This window comes from Pipra filicauda, unplaced genomic scaffold (genome assembly GCF_003945595.2).
Source record: "Pipra filicauda isolate LSUMZ 115617 unplaced genomic scaffold, ASM394559v2 scaffold353_size752799_pilon, whole genome shotgun sequence".
In the NCBI taxonomy this organism is placed as follows: Eukaryota; Metazoa; Chordata; class Aves; order Passeriformes; family Pipridae; genus Pipra; species Pipra filicauda.
Window position 1 is genome coordinate 277,430 of NW_024104480.1, and position 18,783 is coordinate 296,212.

Consider the following 18,783-nt stretch of genomic DNA (forward strand, 5'->3'; position numbering starts at 1 on the left):
TTGTTCATTGGTGCTTCTTAGTTTTAGCTGGACATTGATCTTTCCTGTTGGTTATTCAAGGACTTGGAGGGACCATGTCATAAAGCTGTTGAACTTGTGAATGGCTTTTATGTGATGTTTTATTTTGTCTGCATGATAGTTTAATATATGCTGTTTGTACTGACAAGATTGTATACTATCCCCCATAGCTTTAGTCATCTCATGCCTCAATCTTCTGTCTTTCCCAGTCTCCTTGGCAATATGTATCTGGGTTCTCTACTTCTTGATTAATTTTTAATCTATTGAGAGTTGTAAGTGACTTGAATGGTTTTATGGACCAATTGTTATAGAAACCCTAAATCAATCTCCCGTCCTCTACCCCAAGCTCTTTGCAAGTACCAGTGCAGATGGGGAGATAAAAACCTTGATCTTCATGCATGTGGCAAGGTGACAAAGATTAAAAGGAATCCTGCATGATTAAAAAGAAACACCATACCTTTCAGGTAGCTTAATGTAGTAACTAGTCTACAGGAAGGAGAGGGTAGGTTTTGCAAGTCTGTAAGCAGTTTTCCTGCCTAGTTGTGTCAGTCTGTGGCTGACAGAACTACATGTATCCTCCAGACACATGAATCTTAAAGTCACTCATGTAATTTCTTGAAAGCAATAAAACTATTTATCATCTTTCTGCAAAATTTATTCATGAATTATGAAATAATTGAATTGTTCCAGTGGAAGCTCTAATGGGTTAGTAACAATAAGAAATTATTGTTAAAATAATCCCTTATGGCAGGATGGGTAATTTTCCTGGAGAACCACGTAAGTAATTAAATATTAAGAGCCAGTCCAAGATACCTCACCCCATTAGGAAAATGGAAGTTTCTCTGTGATTCAGCCTAGATTACCCTGAGGGTGAGTAAGGAGACCCCACAGTATATAGGTTCTACAGCCACATGCTGTCCCAGGACAGTCTCAACGGGAGCTTGAGTACATTGGAATTGTGATGGTAAAGAGTTGCCTACCCTCTGCTACCCCTAGAGTGTTTAGTGGGGATGTCTCTGCACTACCACCCCCTATCACATGGGGGCCTCTAGAAGTTTTTTGGGATTCTGGAAACAGGGGCTCTTTGCCAGAGAAAGAGGGTGATTTAATCCAAGAGCTCAGACTTCAGTAGTTGGGTTATTTAGCAATTTTTCCTAAGCAATTAAAATATTTTGGCATTTTTAGTTATTGAATAAATGATCCAGTTACCAAGAAGCAGTACTGAATGAAACAATTGATATTAAGTATAAATTTCTAACTGTTCATCAGCAGTAAAAATTCTTTTCACATTTCTTAGTACTTTAATGACTTGCTTGTAACAATTTATCTTTCTCAATGATAGCAGTTAAAAACAGCAGAAACAGCCTGCAGTCTATGACTGAGACACTAATCCTCTTAATTTTAGTGCTGAATAATGCATATCAGTTTATAAGAAATAATTCTATATGAAAACAAGCCAGATAAAAATATCATTGGACATTATAAGTTTATGCCCACAGACATGAAAAAGAACGGGAATTCGTTGGATTGGTATTTATCTTTGCACTCATTTGGGGTATTGCAGTAAACCTGGTTATGGGTGCAGTTGGAGAGGAGTGCAATGGATGATCTTGGCCTGGAAATTTCAGACTGAAGCCTCTGACTGAAGAAGCCAAGTACTATAATGCCCACTTGCCTTAAACTGCAGCTGGATTTGACTGATGTTTTTTACGGGAATGTAGTGGAATGGAGGATTACCCGATTCTCAGAACTGAAAAAAGTGTAAAAGTTGGTGCAGTTTTGATATGACTCAAGCACGGGATATTAAGTGTCTTTTACTTATTCTCTTAAGCAGATATATGGCCAAGCCCTGTAGTACTTCAGAAAGAAAGTGTGCAGAGGAAAGGTGCTCTGTGCCAGCCTGGTCTGTGACCGAGCTGAGTGGAAGCTGCAGGAGGGATTATCTAGCAGCTGTGCCAACCTGCCTGCCACAATACATGGCACGTTTATCACACAGTGCTGAAGGGCAGAAGTTCAGGTATCATAAAAGACTGAGTGCAAGCAGGGATGAGTGAACCCTCCTGGTCTATGTGTTCACCCTGAGTGGAGAGAAACAGCCTTTTTAAACGTGGTGATACTGTACTGGTTTTGTCTTACTTCTTGAGTTGATTAATTTGCAGTGTCATTAAAGATTTTAAATGAGTTCTGCCTGGAAATATATGATCATCTGTATTTTACTGTAATTTGGCATCTGTTAAGGAAAAAAAATCCCCTTTATTCAGGAATCCTTTTTGGTTAGATAAAAAAATGTGCCTTTTTAAAAAAAATTAATACTAAGTAAAAAATTTAACAGCGTTGTTCAGATTTTGCAAAGAAGTTGAAATAAAAGTCATCATTTTAAAATTACTGATTCTGAATTCTTATCAAGTTAGGTGAGATCCGTTTGGTTTCACTGGGTTCAGAAACATATTCAGTATCTGATGGATTGGTGCTCCATGAAAATAGAAAGGCAGTGCCTTTACTGAGGGTGTTTTTTATATTCGCTGGGGTCAAATGGCTCTCACTGAAGATAGACTTAGGCTCTTTCTCATAATATCATTGAAACCATTTCATATTTAAGCCAGCTCCTCTGTGTATTACAGTGATTATCATCAATAGTCCCTGTCCTTGTTCCACCTGTGGTAGCAAAAGCTCCAAAAGTGACTGATCAGTTTGGCTTAGCACGTGGTGCTTCTCTGCAAGCACCACCTCACTGCAAGCCTAAATAAGCACTGGGCTCCAAAAACTTGTAAAGCTACTGGGTGAGCATACAAGATTCTTAATAAAATCTGGTCCATTACAGTACTCTCCCCAACTTCAGGCATTTCTTTCTTAATTTGCCAGAGGGAATAGAATAGTGGTACATGTGGGTGAAAATAAAGATATTTAGCAACTGTTTCTTGTAGTTTGCAGTTATATGTTCCTCCTTCTGTCTAATTGCAGGGATGCAAGATGCCTCAAAGAAGCTTACAGAGTCTCTCCATGAAGTTTATGAGCCAGACTGGTACGGGCGTGAAGATGTGAAAATGATTGGAGAGGTAAGATGCATGAAAAGAGGGAAAAGGTACTTCAGCTGCAAATGGATTATCTGAGCTGTTGAGGAGAAGTGTGTATCTGAAAGTTTCCTTAATTCTTTGTTGCATGTTAAATCCTGTTTTCTCAGCATATAAATTGTTGATCTTGTGAAATGCAGCTCCTGTTGACCAGAAGCAGCACTTGAAGTATCTGTTTTACAAACTAGCTCATGTAAGCTCCCACTGAGGTCAACGTCAGTGTGCGCAGAGTTGGTCCTGATAGCATCTGATTGACAGAGGTATCTTATGTGCAGTTTTACAATCAGGATTCTCAATTCAAATGAATGTTTAAAATAATCAAATCTGCTTATCCTTGTGTGCTGTGTAACAGCTTCTGAGCTAGTGGCACTAAACAGGATATCTGATGAGACACTCACCTGTCTCTGAAAAGACTATGGAATTAAAGGGTAAATTAGGCTGCAGGACACCATTCATTTTCACCTTTGTAACTTCCTCCAGTGATTAGAGAAGAAGAGGCTTTTCTAGACGACACTGCAGGAATTTGACTTGAGGTGCTCTGAATTGCTTGCTTAAACAGCCTTAATTCTGGGGGAAGCCTGTCAGCAAATGTGCTGGTGGTGACAAGGAAGTTGAAACGGTTGTCAGTGAAGCTTTTAGCCAACTGGCATTCAGTTTGCAAGGCCTCCTTGATAATATAGTTAACAAGAAACTGCAATACAGAACTTACAGTCTTACCAAATCTGCTTATCTGTAAGCTTTGCTTCTCTATGGCTGCCATCTCCTACCTTTCCCTGCTGCTGAAGGCATGACATGTTTTTGATTTGAAAAGCACACAACTTCCAAACTGTATAATTTTAGATCCCATACCATTTATATTTTTTTAGATTAAACAGCTGGAAAATCTCATGCTGCATCTTGCTGTAGCACCTCATCTTGTATCTGGAGACTATTAGATTTTGCACTCGGAAATTTGTAGCTGTGTGTGAAAGGACCATAATTTGGATCTTAAGCTCTATTAGATGTAAAGATAAATGTTAGATATGTCTTCTTAATAAGAAACTCATGAACAATATTACAAAATCTCCTGATTTTTTTTACCTACATAATCACAAATGCAAATTTATGCATCCTTCAACCTAGAGTACAAAAGAATTATGTATCTGTTCAGTCTAGGATATAAATGATCGTTCCAAAAGGGATCCACATAATTGACCTTATTCTATATGGTAGGAAGGATGATGGCTTAAAGGACCCTTCAGCAATGTTGTTTGAGTCCATTAGCTTTCAGAAAACCTTCATTACTTTAATTTGTCCAAAATATGTATCAACAAGATACAAAAGCAAATGCTCAAAACTGGCAGTTGCTTGCTATGATCTAATGCTATGCTGTTCTGTAGACCACTTTGATTAAATATTGTGTTAATAAATTAGGTATTTCTTTTAAACATGTTTAATAGATTGTAATAATTTGTTAGGGACTCCTTTAGAGTAGGAGATAAATGAACTGAAGACTGGCATCACACAGTATTTAAAATATGCCCTATAGTAGCTTATGATAAAATGAACACTAGGGAATAGCCTCCCAGACTCGTCAGTGAGGATAACAGCCCTGCAGAGCAGTGCTCACACCCTTTAGCCTTCCTCCCATCAAAGGAGGATGTTGAGTGATTTTAGAAATGTGCAAAGAAAGGGGGAATCTGGATCCCTTTCCCCACCCACGACGTGGGGGAGCCCAGCTCTAGTTCCTTCTCTATCTGAAGAACCATTCCGACGTCTTGAGGGACGGGGAAAGGGGACTCCAGCGACAGGGTTTTTCAGGCCCCGAGCCTGGAGGGGAGAGGTGCTCTCCCCTCCCCCCAGCACCCACGTGGCTCCATGGCAGGCACAGAGACAGCACACCGGCGTGGAGAGGAGGCAAGAGAGAGTTTATTGTTGGGAAGGGGTTTATAAGGCTTTTAGGAGGGTCAAAGGGGAACCAATCACAAGTTCAGGGTCACACAAAAGAAACCATCAGGTAAAGGGTCAACAGCCAATAGGAAGGGGTTAAACAAAGGACCAATGGGACACCTCGGGACACCTTTCCCAGGACATTCCTGCATGGGAGATAACAGTTGCTGTGGGGGGGTGTTGGGAAGAAGAAACACGTGTTTGCAAAGAGACCACAAAGAGCCATTTTAAGACATGTTTAAACAAGTTTCTCATCAGATTCACTGCTACAGGGGAATCAGGATGTTTCATGCGTGCTAATGACTTGTTCAATTGAGAACCCAAGCACTGTGTCCATGTAACAGAATTTACTTCTAGTAAGGAATAAGTCCTTGTCACATGAGCTGCATTAACATGCTCTTAAAAACCAGAAAACTACAAGGGATTTCTCTTGGTGACTACCCCAGAGCTCCAAAGGGGGCTGGGGACTGGGGAAAAGAACAATACCTTCAGGGCCTGGGGGAGGCGAGGATGTGGATAGTGCTGGCCAGGGTGTGGATTTTGTTTCTTTTGCCTGCTGATGTTGGGATATTTCATATCTGTCATCCCAGTTCTCCAGTAGTGCGAAGTAGAGTTCTTGTCTATGCATCAGCCATTTCATCATATGAACCATAATGGCCAAGAAAGTAAGAACTGGAAAGACCTTTCCCTTTATTTTATTTACTCTTCTATTTTTAGTTGTACTTCCTTTCTCTGTAAGGAAGGTTCACGATCAGCAAATGTACTTAGGTGCAAGAACCATGGCAGGTTCAGATTCTGCACCGTTGACCCTCAGGAATCCTCAGGAAACCCTGAGGAACACCTTGAACCCATGATATCCTTATTTTCACATAGCAGTTATTATTTGAAGTAATGAAAACACAAACTAATTATTAAGCTAAATCTTACTTTGTTGTGAATTACATTTTCAATGTCAAGGTATTCCTTTTCATTCATCTTATGAGTGTGCTCTGATTTATTGCCATAAAGAAGATTCTAAAACTTCAGAAATATTTATCTTTACCAATTACGTTTTTTATTTCTCCTGGGCTTAAAGTGACATTAAACTACTAAGTACATTTTTCTCTTTTCTGCCTTTTCAGAAATGCGATGAACTTTGGGAAGACTTCCATCAAAAACTGGTGGATGGGTCGCTGTTAACCTTGGATACATATCTAGGACAATTTCCTGATATCAAAGTAGAGTAATGATTTTCTATAAAGACAATTTCTAAAATTACTGTTGAGTTGCAAAATAAATAGAAAATGAGATTACAAGAAAAGAAAAATGAGAAAGGGGGGAAGATGAAAATCATTCTCTCCTGTAATGTACAAGATGTTGTTCTGTAAGTAAATCCCTGATATTAGGCCATGCTGATTTTTCAAGTGAACAAAAATATTTTTCATGCATTAGTACCTGGAAGTAAATTAACCTTTGTAGAGGAAACTTTTATGTTTTTTCCTGCTCCTGTTTCTTTGGTGTGACATAATTTTTACTGACTTCAATAGGGACACATTAAGCTGTTCAGCTGTTAAAATGCTAGACAAATTATATGGCAAACAGGCTTTTTGTTATTGACTAGATGCACCTGCGAGTGTCTTTCACGCATCTAAGCCATAGTTTCTGTCTTCTAATTAGTGATCAAAAGATTTTGTAATATGCATCAGTAGAGAATGTTATGCAGATTCTAGCCTCTCCCAGATGCCTGTCTGGCGTACAGTCCAGCTAAATGACTTGTAAATTAAATGTGTGGGGATAAAGAATCATTACAGGTGACAGTTAGATACTTTTATATTTGAATATGACTGTATGGACATAGCTGGAAATTTTTTATGATGGTTTGTGATTGAGTAGGTATCACACAGTCATCACCTTTGTCTTGTACATCAGGGACTAATGAAAAATTAATGAAAAAATACTAATATTACTGATGTACAGTCCTAAACTCGCTTTTAAATCCAACTGTGCTTATGCCCTCTCAGCATGTGAAATTTGCATATAATATATAGCTTTGTAAAGTCTATATCAAAGTATATATATACAATAAACTCCAGTTGTCTTAGTTATGTGTCAAAACAACTAAAGTTAGAAGTATACCCTGAGATTAGCTCAGTTGGTTAGAGCATGGTGCTAATAATGCCAGGGTTGTGGGTTGAATCTCTGTATGAGTCATTCACTCAAGAGTTGGACTTGATGATCCTTGTGGATCTCTTCCAATTCAAAATATTCTGGGATAATATTTTAGCATTTTTCCAACTCTAGAAAAAATGCATTAATTACTAATTTTCCACACTATATATAAGGGAAAAAGATTGTATTACCATGAGTTTACCAGGTTCACTTATTCGGGAGAATGAAAAGTCTTACATAATGTTGGAATCTTAGTTCTAAGGCCTATAAGCCCTACACCCACAAAACCCCCATTCCAAACTGTCTATAAATTGATTATTTAAAATAAGGTGATTAGTTTGTCTCTTTTACTGTTCCATGTTCCTGCATGATTCAGGCTGCTCAGGGAATTAGTAAGGTCCCCTGGAAAATGTTTTTGCAGATGCTGGGGTTCATCAGCGCTGGTCTCTTTTCAAACATCACCTCATAAGGGCACAGGAGCAGGCAATTCCCAAATGCTGAAAGTCAGGCAGGTGAGGCAGAAGGCCGGCTTGGCTGAACAGGAATCTTCTCGTGAAAATAAGGCAAAAAGGTAGCAAGGTCAAGTGACGTGGGAAGAAAGTTCATGTGGCCAAAGCTCAACTGGAGTTGAAGCTGGACAGAAATGTTGGTGACACTAAAAAGAGTTTTTTCAAATATATTAATGTCAATAGGCAGTACAGAAATATTATTGGCCCATTACAGGATCAAGATGGTCACCTCACAAAGAGGGACAAACACAAGGCAGAGATGTTTAACATTTTGTCTTCAACGTGGGTGACAGACCAACGGGGTCTCAGTGCCCTGAGCTGGAGCACCATGACTGCAAGAACGATCAATGCTAAAATTGTGCAGGATCTCCTGCTCCACCTGGATCCCTTTGGGCCCTGATGGGATTCATCCAAGAATCCTAAAAGAGCTACCTGATGTCATCACAAAACCTCTCTTGATGACCTTTGAGCAGTCTTGGCAATCCAGAGAGGTCCCAGCTTGAGTAGAAGCTGGCAAATGTTGTCCCAATTTTCAAGAGGGGCAAGAAGCAGGACCCTGGAAACTACAGACCCGTCAGTCTCACTTCAGTGCCTGGTAAAGTTATGGAGAAGATTATTCTGGGAGGTATTGAAAAAACACCTGGAGGACAATGCAGTCATTGGTTACAGCTAGCATAGCTTCATGAAAGGAACCTGATTTCCTTCTATGACAAGGTAACCCACCTAGATGATCAAGGGAAGCCAGTTGATGTCATCTTTTTATATTTCGGTAAAGCTTTCGATACTGTCTCTCACAGTATCCTTCTGGACAAAATGTCCAGCCCGCAGCTGGATAAACACATCATGTGGTGGGTGAGCAATTGGCTCATGGGTCAAGCACAGACGGTGACAGTGAATGGGGTAACATCAGACTGGTGACCTGTCACTAGTGGGGTTCCACAGAGCTCCGTCTTAGGCCCTGTGCTCCTCAACATCTTCATAAATGACTTGGATGCAGGACTGGAAGAGATACTGAGCAAGTCTGCAGATGACACAAAACTGGGAGGAGCTGTTGGCTCCCTTGAAGGCAGGGGTGCCCCACAGTGACACCTCGACAAATGAGAGGACTGGGCAATCACCAACCATATGAAGTTCAACAAGGGAAAGTGCTGGATTCTGCATCTGGGATGGGGCAATCTTAGATGTCCATACAGACTGGGGAATGAGATGCTGGAAAGCAGTGCCACAGAAAGGGACCTAGGGGTCCTGGTCAGTGACCAGTTGAATATGAGTCAGCAGTGCCCTGGCAGCCAGGAGGGCCAACTGTGTCCTGGGGGACATCAGACAAAGCATCACCAGCTGGTCCAGGGACAGGATTGTCCTGCTCTGCTCTGGTGTGGCCTCACCTTGAATATTGTGTGCAGTTGGGGCATCTCAATATAGGAAAGATATTAAGCTGTTTGAGAGTGTCCAAAGGAGGGCAAGGAATGGTGAAGGACCTTGAGGGAAAGCTGCATGAGGAATGGCTGAGGTCACTTGGTCCGTTCAGCCTGGAGAAAGGAGTCTGAGGGGAGACCGCATCACAGTCTACAACTTCTTCATGAGGGTAACAGGAGGGGCAGGAACTGATCTCTTCTCTGGTGACCAGTGACAGGACCTGAGGGAATGGCCTGAAGTTGTGTAAGGGGAGGTTTAGGTTGGATATTAGGAAATGGTTCTTCACTCAGAGTGTAGTTGGGTGCTGGAGCAGGTTCTCCAGGAAAGTAGTCACAGCACCAAGCCTGACAGAGTTCAGGAAGCGTTCGAACAATACTCTTGGGAACATGGTGTGACTTTGGGGATGGTCCTCTGTGGGGTAAGAGTTGGGCTCAATGATCCTTGTGGTCCCTTCCAACTGGGCATATTCTGTGATAATAGTTCTGATATGAACAGCAAATAAGGGAGAATAAAAGTAAGTCTAAAATTTAACTGACAATGTAAGTAAAGTAGCTTTTAAAAAAGTGCTCTTCATCCTTACTTTCGTTTCTATCCCTGTACAGACTCGCATTGCAAAACGAAGCAGAAAACTAGTAGACTATGACAGTGCAAGGCATCATCTAGAAGCCCTACAGAGTTCAAAAAGAAAAGACGAAGGCAGAATTACCAAGGTAACACAAACAGAAACATGCTGGCAAAAGACTTAGGGAGCTTCAGTGGCTTTTTTTGTCTGTGCAGAGACAGAACAATTTGCTCTCTTAGAAATGGAAATGATATCTTGAAGCGTAAATGTATATTGAAAACTTCAGTGCATGTTGTGGACACAATGTCTTCTACAAATGAGTCCTGTTTGAGCCTTAACTGTCTCTCTTGATGAGACTGAGGGCACAGCAAATCCTACGTTGGCCTCTATGGCATGAGACTGAATCACATCCTTTTTTAATAAAAATTTTAAAAGACCCACCAAAAAAAACCAGACAAAAGTAATTTTGGCAGGTTTTGCTATGTTGTAGTGATTGCAGAAGTAACGCTTTTCATTTTGGTTTAGGCAGAAGAAGAATTTCAAAAAGCACAGAAAGTGTTTGAAGACTTTAACACTGACTTACAAGAAGAGTTGCCATCTCTGTGGTCACGGTAAGCCTAGACAGATATTGTCTGCAAGGCCTAAACGGGGACTAAGGAAAGGGAGTGAGGGGATTTTAATGAGCTGATAGAAAATGCATTGCTGGATTCTTAAAGATTTCATCCATTGTCTTTTTGAAATAATAAAAGGAAAACTGTATGCAAGTGCTCCAAAATATACTTACTGTAAGTGCTGATTTTTTTCAGTGTATCACTGAATTCACATTTCAGATTCATCATCACTTCACATTCATTACCATATCTTCATTCTGAGGTGCAAAAAAGTCTACGTTTTGTGAGTAAATAACTATGATAGAGCACAGAATAGTCTATGGTGATTTGGGTCTACTTACAGGTCACTTTTTGTTATAACTACATCAGAATACATGTCATACTTTTGCACTGATTATGTCTGTGATGTAAAAGGATTTGATGGCATAGATCATTCGTTCAAGATGTTTAGTCATGAATTGTGTTTATTCAGAAAGTGCAGACAATATGAATGGGAGAACAAAATTGGTAGAAAAAGAAGCATCTCATTAGTGTCCTGTGTTCTTTAACAGTTGACAATGTGGAATGGAAATGTATTGTGAGTCACTGAAGTATCCTTTGTCTTGTATGCCTTCTAAATGAAATCCTGTTAAATTTCAGATCAATAGAGTGTTTTCCTGCTGTGTTTCTGCCTATTTCAGTTGAAAATCTTCTTAGATATTTGTTTTATGGACCTACTAAGAGTAAAACTGCATATGACTGATTTAGAGTAAGGACCCTTTTATTTCAATATGTGTTGCCCACTAACTAGTCTCAGGGAAAGGTACAATTTAATTTGAGCAATAGGCATAATTTAGAAACCAGTTGCTTTCGGAGTCCTTTATTTTAGTTATTACAATTCTTCAGGAAGAAAATTGAGTTGACATTTTTCAGGCTTGTTTTTATTCCAAAGATTACTTTTTTAATAAAAGTTGGGGGAAATCACACATGAAAGTTTTAAATAGGAAAAAGAATAATACAAAACCTAAGAAAACACCTTCTGCTTCTGAAAAGTAGAAGATTTTTGACTATATGTGCAAAAATGTCCAATCTATATTAAAGTATTTTCTCTTTCATACATGTGCATGTGTTTCAGGGCTGATTGTATACATTAAAGCTGACCCCAGAAGCAACTGCATCACCTTGGTGCTGCAATAGCATCTAGTGTGCTGTCTGGTGGGAGATGGGCTGCTCAGAGCACCTTGCCTCCCATATGCTCGTACTGCACTTGTGACCATCCTTTTCCACTCTTCCCTTCTCTAAAACACGCTGAAGGCCTTCCAGTGTGGAGTAGTCTCAACTTGGTTTACTGTTTGGTGTGAAATATGATGTTTCTCAACATGAACAGAAATAATCATGAAGAAACTAGTCTGAAATTTTGACATTTCATCCAGTTATTTACTTTGCTGAGAGTAATAGTCTAGAATGTTGCTTGTAATCTAGAAAACAATTAATTAATTTGCCTTTGTGGGCCTCCCACTCATATCTTTTATTCCCTTTTTCCTTTCTTTGTGCTATCCTTTATAGACGAATTGGCTTCTATGTGAACACCTTCAAAAATGTATCCAGCCTTGAAGCCAAGTTTCACAAGGAAATAGCTTTAGTGAGTAAAAATTACTATCTCATGTATAATGGATTATGATATATATGCATGACAGTAAACAGATGTAGTAAAAATCTAGCAGAGGCACATGTGTGAATTTACCATAAGTACAGATTTGTAGTATAACCATTGTATTTATTTCTACGTGTCATATTTGTTCTCTCCTTAAGGGAATTTTGGATTATAGTGCATTATCACTTGTAGCACTAAATTCACTTTCTACTTTGCTAATTTATTGTTGCCTTCAGTATTTTTACCATGTCCAATTTCTAATCACCTCTTTGCTTTAATCAGTACAAGAAAAACATGTCAAGCATTCCCTTCAAGTCTGCTATATATATTGTCAGCAGTACAGCATTATATCTGTGACTGTTAGGCAAATCAGGTGGTTTCAGTGAGGATCTTTTGAATGTGCCTGGCTAAGTGGCAGTGTATTATCTATAGTAACCTACTAATTGGAACCAAAATTTTTTTTGAAAACTGGCTTTACTGAAGTCCTATGTAAACTGGGATTAGGTTTTTGACCGGAAAACATGAATCTTCTTGGCTACCCATATTGCTCTAAATTTCCAGTGACCTCCTTCATCAGACTTCACATAGCAGTCAGTCACACTTATGAACTTGTTTGCTGAAAAACAGCTTATGTTTTTGAAGAACTGCTATTATCTTTGATTCTATGGATTTGCTAGGTTTCCATTTAGGCTTTTGTTGTGCATGGCACTGAGAATTTTTGGAAGAATTTATACTGTAGTGTAAAGCCATCAGATTATATATTACCAGGTTATGAGTTATCAGACCAGATTTATCACCTGTGTTTTTAATCATGACTGTAGTCATTCACGTAAACTCAGGCAAGTGTTTTGTTTTCACAGCTATGTCACAAACTATATGAAGTGATGACAAAGCTGGGGGATCAGCATGCAGACAAGGCCTTCACCATTCAAGGGGCACCAAGGTGAATTTACTGCTTTTTTTTAATGAATTACATTGCAGTAAGCTTTGTGGGTTTCAGCATATGTAACAATCACCTACACCATGTGTAGCGATTGCTGCACAATGTGGTGATGAGTGTTGTTTGTTCAGGATGATAGATGAAGGTACCTTGGATGAAGTTCTTATCAACAGGAGTAAAAATGCAAAGCACACTTTCTCACAAATTTTTTCGAAAAAGTCCTTTCACCAAAAAAAAAAAAGGAATGAAAGCTGTTTCAATTTAGCCTAATTCATTGTAGACTGTTACACCAATTTGCAGCAACCAAGTGTGCAGCTTATTTATTCTCAGATACTTGGTTTACAGCAATGTTACTAACTCTTACAGTTTTTTAAAGCCTTGAAATATTTAGATGTGTTTATAGCTCCTATTTTTAGGTGAGAATCCCAACCTTTGAAAATCAGCTTTTATCTTTTCTGCTCATGGGGAAAAGTCAAGATCTGAGGGTGCATCATAAAAGCAGAAAAGCTGAAGTAAAGAGAATGTCACAAAATACCGTATTTTTAAAGGCTTTCAAGAGAAATCTTATCTTAAAGCACATGACCAAAAAGAGTTTAAAATAAGATGGTGCTTTCTTGAGGTCAGTGGATACCAGTACAGTATTTTGATTTTTTGCTTTTGACAAATAGCCCTTCTGCCATAATTTGATCTTGCAGTACTCTAATAGCGATATGCAGAAAAGGTTAAAATTGTAAAACAGTGAGACTTACCAAGACGCAATGGTATTTGGAGTTAATACATAAGACCTGAATTTCCATCCAATCCCAGCTAATCAGAAGCAACCAGAACAGTGTTATAGCTACTGCTAATTTGCTCTCAAACTGGACTTAAATTAGCAACAATTAAGACTGACCAAACAACATAACATCTGCCTCAAACATATGGCAGTTATTCCTACATTTGTTTTAATCTCACTTTGGAAGAACAAAGAATGAAATATTGAACCTTCCTCCCTAATGCAAAATTTAGAACTACTTTATAAGGACATGACAAAAATTTGTGTTTCGGATTATTTCGGTGGTAATCCATGATAATATGTGTTTACATAGTGCCTCCAGAGCTGTTAGCTCATGCATCAACACTTCCAGCCCCTTTAGGATGGATTCACAAACTGGACTATGATTCCATAAAGGATTTGTAAAATACTTTTGTGAGATGTAAAATAATGTAGTGTTGACAGATTTCAAGCAGTTTTTGTAAAAAAACAGATATTTTGTCCACCTGTCTCCTAGACCACGTCCAACATGCACATGCTTGTTCCCACTGAATTACTTATTCCATTAATGAGAAGATAATTTTTGCTGCAAATGACTAGACATACATTAATGCAGTGTTATCTCAACTTACTTTAAAAATGCTTTTTAAAAATGCATTATTTTTTCAGTTTCTATGTTACTCTCTTTTGCTGTACCATTCACAGAGCCTTACATGAAACTCTGGATAGATTTTGACTTCCATTATTAGTGATGACGCTCTAAAAGTCTATTATGGAGTGAGTCTTCATAAGATAAAACAGCTTTCCTTTTTAGATGCATGAGAATTGGATACTAGACAAGTACAGTATCTAATATTTCCTTTAAAGAACTGTATAAAAAGAAAGATCCTAAAAACTTGTATGCTACTGAATGTCCTGAAGGAAAATATTGTATCTGGGAAAGAAATTTCTTAATGACTGATTATTTTTTCTCTTTTAATATTTCCACAGAAAGAGGTGGTGAGTGTGAGCTAAGCTTGTCCTTTCAAAGAACAAATTTTTTGTGTTAGACTTAGGATAATGTTTATGCTGTGGTCTCAGTCAGGTAGTGCTTCTGCTTTCCCTGAAGATGTGTAGAAGTCGCTCTTACCAAGTACACATTGAGTGCTGTAGTTTATAGCCTCCCTGAGTATAAGCTTTCAGCATTTTTAGGTAGCTCAACATTATCTCGGTGTTTGCACCAGGTTCTTTCATTAGAAGGAGCAGATGTGTTCTTAGGACTTCATCAGGTCTTTTCTTAGTATCAGCAGAGCTCTGTTGAAGTCACTTGACTGCTGCTTGTTTATAGTTGTGGTGAGTTGTCCTTCTAAATTGTGATATGTTTATAATAATCTTGGCTGTGTTTTATTGAAACCTTTCTGAAGTTGCTGAGCTTTTAAAATTATTTGCATTATTCATTGTTATGCCTTCCTATGGGCTTTTTTATCTTTAGAGTCTTTTATTCTGGGAACCGTGTGAAATGAAGACACTAAATCTATCTCACATTTTATGATAGTTATAAACTTATAAATGAAATGGTATTTCAAGTACAGAATCTGAAAAAATGCAGGTATGCTTTTTCCTTCAAGTTATAATGATCAGGTAAACAGATGTTCCAAAAATCAAGATGATTCAAAATTAAAACTTCCTTTGACACTGTAGATAACTGATTTTTAATTGCATTTAATTGCAATTTTAGTTTTAATCATTATAAAATTACTTAGTTCATCTCCAGTGTGTACTGCCTCTTGTGGTCACTGGCATTACATCAGGGATGCAGTTCAACTGTTGCATCAAATTGTCAAGGATAAATCAGCAAGATATATATTGCTTTGCTTCTGTCTAGTGATTCAGGTCCACTCCGCTTTGCAAAAACACCGTCACCACCAGAGGAGGTCTCTCCCCTGCCTAGCCCTACTGCTAGTCCCAATCATATGCTGGCACCAGCATCTCCGGCACCAGCCCGACCTAAGTCACCCACACAGGTAAGCGAATACCTAGCGGGAGAAGCTGGCCTGTTGTGCAGTGAAAGATAGCTGAGATGGTGGATTTTTTATCTAGGCTGTGACTGAGTAATGACAGGGAGGCCACTAGTTCTGTTGCAGTCTGTTCTGTTCATTAGTTCTTCATGCCTGTGTCATGACATGAATGGAAAATGGTTTTTATATAAGGGGGAATGAAGAATTTTTAAGGTGCCTGGTGAATTGGTGGGACTTGTGGTGACAAAGCAAAATACTTCATTAAAAGTTGCATTGTCTCTAAGGACCCATATCCCAGCAGTGACAGTTGGAAAAGCCTGTTTCTAAAACCTCCTTGTGAATTTCTGTCCATTATATATTTCTACTCTTCATTCATCTTCAAATTTATGCTTACCCTGTGAAAAATTAGACAGTGATATCACTGGTCTGGCCAGCCTCTAAAACAGTAAATAATAAAGCTAGCTTAAATACTGCTGTGCTAATTACTGATAATTAAAGTTATACTTGTTGTTATTAACTGGATTGAGAAGTTTGACACTGTTGGAATTACTATTCTCACCAGTACTGGTAAAAGAATAATCAGTTTCATGCATCAGTTTCATCTGTAGTGTAAATGTGATACTTCGTGAGCGTATCAAAGACTTGTGTTGTTGTTGCAGATGTTTTTGGAATTGGGATAGCTTCTGTGATGAATGCTATTTCTATGCAGAAGAGGTTTAATTTTGCATTCAGTGAGCATGCTTCTTTTCTCTGGTCTCCCAAAAGAGACTGTCTGAATATTCATCTGGTAGGACTCAGTCTCATTGGTGCCAATGGTGTTATATCACCATACCACCTGAGGATTATTTTATGGATTTATTTTCTTGATATTTTGATAGATTTAAAAATTATCCAATACTATTTGGTATTATTCCAAGCAATTAGTTTGTCACAGTTATGCAAATCTCTGGAGAGCAGGGAGAATTAGTAAACTAAGCACCTTTGGTTCCCAGAAATTATATGGTCTTAGCATTAAGTATGCTTTAAAAGTAGCAACAGGTGGGCAGGGACAAAATACCAAAGCTAAACACAAATGAACTCAAGAAGCTGAAAAGCTGCAGAGGCTTGATTCTGTGCAGTATCATCCTTCCAACTGTGGGCTGCATAGGAGAGCAAGTGTTTTGCACTGTGTGCCCTATTGCAGCAGAAAAAAAAAGCTAAGAATTGCTTTTATATGAACTCTGATACTTTGAGTCTGAAGGAGTTAGAAATATAGAGTTGTTTTGCTCTTCCCACAATGTTTATTTCAAGGCATTTGGTGGTGAACAACTAAACAGTTCCTTTCAACATATGGCTTATTCCCATGGCTTATTTAGGGTGAAGCAGTGGAGATAAAAACCTAAAACACTTTGTTTAGGCCTATCTTATAGCTTTTATCCCTGAACTAATCTGTGACATTTTTGCTGTCTGCCTAGCTGAGGAAAGGTCCGCCAGTCCCACCACTGCCTAAGCTCACACCCACGAAGGAGTTGCAACAGGAGAACATCATTAATTTATTTGATGACAATTTTGTCCCAGAAATCAATGTGACAACCCCATCACAGGTAAGCTTCAGTGAATGGTTTACAGGTCCAACCTTGTAATCGCCCTAAGTTCTCCAAGGTAGTGCCCTTGGGGCTGATCTTCAGGAGAAGGGAGGAGGAGGGTGCAAGTAGAAGACAGAGGCATAATTATCATTTTCTGTATTCTTGAAAGGGTGTTTTACCATATGGTGTTTTATCTTTGAACAAGTCACACATTATCACTCAAAAGGGCTAACACTGCTAGCATACTGAAAAAAATGAGACATCTCCTGAGAGGCTTGACTAAAAATACTGTGAAACAGTTGTGTTTGAGATTTAAATACATCCAGGTTGCATTATAAGCTGAGAGTTTATCTAAAATGCTTTTTTCTAATCCTAAGCATCTCAATGGAACTTTACAGTGATCCTTCTTTATTTCTGTTTCCTTCATCAAAATCATTAAAAGTATTCCTTTTTTCTTTTGAGTGTTTTTTTAAAAATGGAACTTGGCTGGATTTTAGAGGTATAAAAGGCTGCTTCAGCTGGCTTATTCATTCACTTAGTTTTGCTCATTGAAACATTACACAGACGAGAAGTAATCAAAATTAGTTTTATCTCATTATTCCAAAATTTTTAAAAGTTGCATATAACAAACAGAAAAGCCAGAGTTGTGTCAAATAAGTCTGTAAAATTTGTATTCAACTGTTCAGCTTTTACATAGTTATGGTTAATTGCTGGTTGTTCAATAATGGACCCTTTCTGTTATGGTAATTGCAACTCTGAAATATGAGCCTGTGTCTGATAGACTGTGGAGAAATATGTAGATCTGAAGCTTATTCAGAATGTTTATGAATTTTTGTTTTCATGTGAATCATTGGTTTTGTACAAATTTGTTTGACAACACAGGAGAATGTAGGCACAGCAATGAAAAAGTTATTTTATACAAATTGACTATATGCTGTTTTGTTTTCTTGTGGAGGGGAGAAAGAGGCATTGCTGTCTGTAGGGACCTATTTGGAAGAGAAAAAAGTTATTTATAGTAAGGTCCCCATGCAATTAAAGAATTAAAGGCAACTCCTAGAATGCAGCTGCTGCTAGGCGTTCCTTCTGAAGGGAGATGGCAGCTCTGTTGCATCATTGTACCCTGAGTTAACTATTCTGTTCGCATGAGCCTGGACATCAGTGGTAAAGAGTTGGTGTAACCTGTGCGAAATGTGTCTCCCTGCATTAAATACTGTATCCAACTAACATTCATATGTCAGACCAGCTGGGGAAGCAGAAATGGACCTGGTTTTCTTTTCCATTAAGATATGACACTGGAACAGGGCTTTAAATGAGTGTAAGTCACATTTCCAGAATATTTACATCCTTTCTATAAGAGATTGGCATAAAAATGGAATGGGATGATAAAGGTGGGGCATGCTTCTGAGAACTGAAATCTTTTCCTTATCTCTCAAGGAAAAATGGATCTCCCTTCAGTGAGTAATTTATGTCCTTCCCTCCTCTGCAGTCAATGACTTGGGAATGACCTAAGCTTCACCTTCTCATGAATCATCTGCATATCTCTCCCCGTAAAACCCACCCCCATCACTAAAGCATCCTTAGTGTATCTGAGGTCCCTGAGTATGTACAGACATACCCAAATAAAATGATG

The 18,783-nt window shown here is 38.6% G+C and overlaps 1 protein-coding gene across 1 annotated transcript in view; it reads left to right on the forward strand.

Moving 5' to 3' along the window:
• The window catches only part of AMPH (amphiphysin), a 115,936-nt gene that overhangs the window by 65,798 nt on the left and 31,355 nt on the right, over positions 1-18,783 (forward strand). The window contains exons 4-11 of the mRNA XM_027744397.2: positions 2,980-3,074; positions 6,140-6,235; positions 9,694-9,801; positions 10,179-10,264; positions 11,810-11,885; positions 12,758-12,840; positions 15,456-15,594; positions 17,043-17,171. Coding sequence (XP_027600198.1) covers positions 2,980-3,074; positions 6,140-6,235; positions 9,694-9,801; positions 10,179-10,264; positions 11,810-11,885; positions 12,758-12,840; positions 15,456-15,594; positions 17,043-17,171 — 812 coding nt within the window. The remainder of the gene's footprint in view (positions 1-2,979; positions 3,075-6,139; positions 6,236-9,693; positions 9,802-10,178; positions 10,265-11,809; positions 11,886-12,757; positions 12,841-15,455; positions 15,595-17,042; positions 17,172-18,783) is intronic.